Source organism: Physeter macrocephalus, chromosome 7 (genome assembly GCF_002837175.3).
Source record: "Physeter macrocephalus isolate SW-GA chromosome 7, ASM283717v5, whole genome shotgun sequence".
Taxonomy (NCBI): Eukaryota; Metazoa; Chordata; class Mammalia; order Artiodactyla; family Physeteridae; genus Physeter; species Physeter macrocephalus.
The window spans coordinates 73,235,273-73,241,866 of record NC_041220.1 but is presented as its reverse complement, the minus strand read 5'-3'; the positions used below and the strand labels follow the sequence as shown (position 1 = coordinate 73,241,866).

Here is a 6,594-nt window from a genome sequence, read left to right as displayed (position 1 = left end):
TTTTAAATAAAAAAATAAAATGAAATATAAATCTGATCATATCACATCCCCTCTCTGCCTGCTGAAAGCTTGAAGCCCTTCCAGTGCTTCAACCCCGTCGCTGCAAGGATATTGCAAGACCCTGCGATGCCAGTCCGCTCGTTCTCTCCGTCCAGCTCCCCTAGACTTCTCTTAGCCTCTTCCTTCCTGGCTCCCTCACCCTTGCACATGCCATCCCCTTGGCCTTGAATGCTTCCCAACCCCCAACTTTGCCAAGTTGTTTACTCATCTTTCAGCTCTCGACTTGTTTTATCTCCATTGGAACTCTCCCACCCACACAAATTCAAATCTTCCAACATACGCATGTAAACCACCATGATCATCTTTGAAGCATCTGTCACACTTGCAATTTCACTTCTGTGTGATTTTTATGTTTTAATACCATCTGCCTCCCCAGGGAGACTGAGAGCTGCAGATTGCAGGGACCCCTCCTGCTTGCTACTTCCTCCTGCCCAACCCAGTTCTTGACACATGATAGGCACCCAATACATTTTTGAATGATTAGATGAATAAACACATATGTGAAAGCACCTTGAAGAATAACAAACGCTCAGTGCATGTTAACTTCCTTCTTTCCAGTCTCTAGCATATATTTGCTTTTAGTTTCCCCTTGTTTTAGTGTATAGTTTGATCGTCGAAAAATTAAAAGTAAAACTTTAGTAAGTCTTAACCCAATAACTGAAAACAACATATTATCTGTGTACTATTTACACAGTCTGGAGGGAGCCACAAATGCCTGAGAGATTGCCATCACTAAGGGATTTCTACATTAGGAAAATCTTAATTTTCTAGACAGACAAGTGAAAAGATTATTATTTTCTGAAGACGCCCTGCAATCAGCTTGTCTTATAAGTGTATTTAGTCGTTGACCTGGTAAACTTTCTGTGAGTCCCTTTTAAGCTTTTAGCCCAATGCCACTACTGAAAGTCAATCCAAGACCACATGGGAATGATGTTACATCATAATTATTAAATGATTCGCATGCACTGGTCCTAGTTCATTTAAAGGTTTTTATTTCTAAATCATTATCGTCACATAATTTGTGAGTCACTAGATCTGAGAGATAATCGTGGAAAACCTCTGGACTTTTAGAATCAGAAAGCTGGGTCCAAACCTACTTTACAAGATTATTGTGAAGATTAAATGAGTAATAATAATAACTCATCTGTTGAACACGTACTTCATACTGCATATGGAGCTAGATGTGTTACATATATTAGGTTAATTGAGTCTTAAAAGAAGCACTGTGAAATATGTATTATTAAACCCAGTTTTCAAATGAAGAAGCTGAGGCTCTGGGAAGTTGAGAAACTGGCCCAAGCTTCCACACCCTTCCAACCTGCAGGCCTAAGATACATGTAAAAGGGCTCTAGCTAGGATGTGTGTAAGCTGGACTTGCCATAAAAATATAAGGTATCTAATTACAAAGTGTCTCTGAAATGACAAGTTCTTTTAATATTACCACATAGCCTCCCTTCTATGTGCCTGTATCTTCTTATCTGGCACAGTGGATCAAACCAGCTTAGATCCAGGAGCTGGGAACTCATCTGATCTCAGCCATCATTTATGCAAGTCACTTTTCTTCACTTCCTCATTTATGTTTTCCCAGTTTCCATATTAGTAACTCACATGTGGACCGCACTGACCCACATCTCACCATGTCACAAGGATTTACTAGTTAGAAAACTTGCAATGATCAGTTTTCGAAATCGCCCAAATATTCCAAAGAAATTGGTGTGATTTGCCCCATGACAACAGGGGCATGGGTGGAGTGGGGTAGGTTGTATGCACAAAGGCAGAAAAGGAGCCCAGGCATCTGCTTTTCCACCTTCATGTCTGTGGCCATATGATCCCCTGGTAGCTTGGTGTTTATATATGAATTTTTTTCTTATGTATAATTGTAGGATAGAAACCTGATTCAGATTGCACAGTTGCTAAGTAATGGATACATACACACAAAATCTCCAAACTGTAACCTTCCTCAATAAACTATACATTTAACTTTTAATGGGAATTCTCTGGAGGTCCAGTGGTTAGGACTCAGCACTTTCACTGCCGGGACCCGGGTTCGATCTCTAGTCAGGGGCTTTGGGGGACCTAAGATCCCACAAGCCACGCAGCACGGGGGAAAATCTTTTAAATTGCTTAAGAATAGACAGATCTATGAAAATTAGACATAAATTTCAAAACAATCCATTTTTATTTATTACTTTATTGGAGGTACAATCTAAGCAGAAAAATCTAAGGGTTTTGGTGTCATTTGCTTACTCAGCATTGATTGGATGGCTACTAAGTGCCAAGCATGGTGCTGTGAGCTTCGATGAATGCAGTAGACAAGACAAACCCCATCTCTGCTTTCACGGAGTTTATAATCCAGCAGGTGAGGCCAATGTGGAGCAATACTAACGAATGTGGTAAGTTCTAGCAAGTTCAGGATGCTGTAAGAGTGTGTCATGGGGGGAATTCAGCTGCCCGGAGATTCTGGCGAAGCCTCTTTGAGGAAGTTACGTTTCAGCTGAGACAGGCTGCCATCTGCTCCGGGTTGTGTAAGTGCATTCACATCCTGATTCTGACCCTTGGACGTGTTAAGGTCTCAGAGCTTGGGTCCTCACATGTAAGATGAGGATAATGCCCACTTGTCAGTGCCGTGGGAGTGAAGCACCTCCTGCGGTACCAGGCATGTAGTAAGCCCGAAGTGCATGGCGCTTGGTGTAATTACATACCAATGTAGGCATCAAAGGGAAACTGAAGAAAAGTTTGGCCAACAGCCAAAGATAAATGTATGGAGGGGAAACTTGGCAAAGTCTCCAAATTCAAGGGACAGTCGTTACCCCACACTTGTATGGAGGCTGTATGTCCCGAGTTTCAGATATTGGAACACCTAATACTTCAAGGCTCTGCTAAATACTGTTTTCATGAGCAATTGATAAGAAATATTTGCAGTTAATCTCTTTCTAGGTGTAGGTCAGCCAATGCTCAGAGTTTTTTCTGGCAAAAGTAAGATGCCTGGGAAACAGCACTCCCGCCGGAGGACACATAGTTAATCCGATTTTGGCAAGTTCAAGTGACAGGCAAGTGTTCAGAAGCCAGATGAGGAGGGAAGCGATACATGCTCACTGGAGACTTTAGTTGAGGTCAGAAGACCAGGCGCCACAGGCGAGGACCTAGAAGAGGGAACCGCTGGCATTCTCAGCAGCGCTCACCGGACATTATGCTTCAGGAAGCCGGTCCGGGATGCCCAGCGCTCCTCCCCGGGAGCTCCCTCCCAGGCCTCCCGGGCGCTTGGATCCTAGCCACGTCCTCACCCTTCAAATGGGTGCGGGTGATTTCTGAAGTGGACGTGACCGCCGCCGAGGGGAAAGCGTGCAAGGAGGTGGGAGTGAGCGGGGAGGCGGAGCGGGGTGGAGAGGGAGCCGTGGGAGGGATGCCGAATGCAGAGGGAGGGGTGAGGAGGAGTGAGAGGGTGGCGGAAAGGAGAAAAGGACGCTGTGGCCGGGCAGGAGGAAGTGCGCCAGGTCTCGACGGTCGCTGCGCACCCCTGGCGGGTGGGGCCGCCAGGTGAGCCCGAGATGCTGCTGGGCTGGAAGCCCGGGCTGCTGCTGCTGTTCCTGGGGCCGCTGTGTCCCTGCTCCCCGGGCGCCCCGGCGGAACCCGCGCCAGCTGAGGACGTCGTGGTGCTGGTTTTCTCCACCGAGCGGCCAGTGCATCTGGTGAGTCCCGCGTTCCTGTCCTTCACCATCGACGCCAATCTGGCCACGGACCCGCGGTTCCTCACCTTCTTGGGGTAAGTGCGGGCCTGCGGGTCCTTGTCCTCTCTCCTGCCCTGCTGACATCACGCCCGCCCTGCGGGCCGCTCTCTTCTCTATACTCCGGAACCTTCTCACCTCTCCTCTCTCTCTCTCTCTCACTCTCTCTCTTTCTCTCTCTCTCTCTCTCTCTTTCTCCCCAGCCCACCCCCTGCAGGTCCCCCAAACCCTTTCCCGACTTCATTCATTCAGCAAGTGTTGCCTGAGCGCCAACTAAAGGCCAGGTATTAGGGGAAATTGCGGAAAGAAACTTCCCATCTGCCCCAGAAACTCGCCGGAAGGAGGGGGCCCGGCAAGTGCACCTGGAGGGCTTTGAGCATTTGAATTTGCTGCACCTTGTAGGACAAGTAACACCGTGCGCCAGGTTTCAGTCTCTTAAACTCTGTTAGTAAGGTTAAAGGAAAACAACAACTTTTTCCTTGGGGGAGGGGGAGGGAAGGAAAAGGCCACAAAGGAGAATAAGCTTACTTATTCTATAATAAGACTTTTAAAGAGCAGTTTTACGTTCACAGCAAAATTGAGTGCAAGGTACACAGATTTCCCATACTACACTCTTTAAAAAAAATTTTAATATCACATCAGTGAGACCTGGAAGACTATTTCAGTGACATACAGAGCCTTAATAAAAAGCTCTCTCCCCAAGATGAGACTGCAAAATGTGGCACTGCTTTACTAGCTGTAATTTTTTTTCTCACTTGAGAAAGACTGAGCTTAGTGCAGGTTCACTGGCCCCTGCCCGTGAGTGCAGGCTGATTCCAAGATAGGGCGCTGCAGGGACAGACCCAGGTCATCTAGGCCACTCATCTAGGTCATGAGAGCCTCCAGAGATGACCACACCTCAACCAACGCAAACACCCCGAATCCTGCCATTCCCAAACACCTACAGACTGGCCTTTCTGTGCCCACACCTTCAGCTGCTATTGCTAATTTCAGTCACTTACTTTGCAAATAAAAGCAGATAGCCTAAGGTTTCGAGATTGTCAGTGAGACCAGCCTTGATTCCCAACTCTGCTCAAACCGGTGGCTTGGTTTTTACAGCTTGCTTGGCAACGCCAAGCCTCGATTTCTTCAACTGTAGAATGGAACTTCTAAAACCTTCCTGTAGGATTGCTATGAGCATTGGATGAGATAATAAATAAGTACATAGTGTTTGACAGTGCTCAAAATTTGTTCATTGCTTCTTCCTGGAAATTGGTGAGTATTTGCTAACCATTCATCAGTTCTCTGTGCATTTCTTTCAATGGTAGTTAACCTCTATCTTTCGCCATGTGGCGGGAAAGGAGGAATTTCCTGGTGGGAAGGAGTTCCCACTTTTTCCCCTTTCCCTTACGGAGAGTGAGCTGATATCAGGCAGCAGCTGGCTGAGAGACAGAAAGATTATTCTGGTGAAACACTGAACTAGAGGGCTCCATATCTGAGGACCCCAGGCCTAGCTTGGGATTGGGGGGGCGGTGATAGGGGAAGAGAGGGTGTGAGGTGCCTTACTGCAAACAGAAAGTTTAAGTAAATGACCGTTTATTGAAATGTGAGACCTTAGGCCCTTTTCTGCTGCTGCAGCCAGCATATACCCTACCCCTCCCCAAGGAGGAGCATTTGGGTATCCCTTCCTGGAGACACAAGCCCAAAAGAAAAAACCTACAGTATGGGCTTCCCTGGTGGTGCAGTGGTTGAGAGTCCGCCTGCCGATGCAGGGGACACGGGTTCGTGCCCCGGTCCGGGAGGATCCCACAGGCCGCAGAGCGGCTGGGCCCGTGAGCCATGGCCGCTGAGCCTGCGCGTCCGGAGCCTGTGCTCCTCAACGGGAGAGGCCACGGCCACAACAGTGAGAGGCCCGCGTACCGCAAAAAAAAAAAAAAAAAAAAAAAAACCTACAGTATGACTTTTGGGGTCCAGGCCTGATCACCCTGCAGTCAAGCTAACCAACTTGCTAGCAATGCTCCCCAGCCCCAAACACACACAGAACTTCCATTCTTCTTAAACACATCTGTTAATTTCCCATACCACTCTTTCTTCCCACCCCCCCCCCACCTTTTTGTTAAAGGCTGGAGGATAACGAAACCAAAAAAAGCATAGCATGCAATCAATAAGACTGTTTGTTTACAAAACACAATGTATTCCTGTTCCTATGGGCTTCTCTCCAGGGCTGGCTCCTGACCCTTCCAGGTCCCTTCCCTGAGCAGAAGCTATTTTCCATGCCTGCTCCCCAGAGGCATCCACACTATTCTCATTGGAGACCTTAAAGACTGCAGCTCAAAGAGGAATGAGCTCCCTTCCCTTCTCACCTGAGACGGAGCTTGAATTAGGGTCTGAGGGTCCATCTCCCCAGGATGGCTGACACAGTGCCCAAAGTGACCTGGCCATCTCAGAAGACAGAATATTTAGCTTCCATCTCAAAAGACAACACAGGGCTTATCATCTGACACAGGAGCGGAGAGTCAGATAGGCATTGTTGTATTTCACTTCCTCAAGAGTGAAGCTGCTTGGGTGAAGATGGCAAGAGCTGAGCAGATGAAAGCTGAAGTACTAAGAAGGAGAGGATTATAAAAATAGCTGACACTGGGGCTTCCCTGGTGGCACAGTGGTTGAGAGTCCACCTGCCGATGCAGGGGACACGGGTTCATGTCCCGGTCCGGGAAGATCCCACATGCCTCGGAGTGGCTGGGCCTGTGAGTCATGGCCGCTGAGCCTGCGCGTCCGGAGCCTGTGCTCCACAACGGGAGAGGCCACAACAATGAGAGGCCCGCGTACC

At 47.9% G+C, this 6,594-nt stretch overlaps 1 protein-coding gene across 1 annotated transcript in view; it reads left to right on the top strand.

Moving 5' to 3' along the window:
* Positions 1-3,608: 3,608 nt before the first annotated feature.
* HPSE (heparanase) overlaps positions 3,609-6,594 on the top strand; it is a 35,130-nt gene continuing 32,144 nt past the window's right edge. Inside the window, exon 1 of the mRNA XM_024115414.2 lies at positions 3,609-3,823. Within this exon, the coding sequence (XP_023971182.1) occupies positions 3,609-3,823 (215 nt within the window). The remainder of the gene's footprint in view (positions 3,824-6,594) is intronic.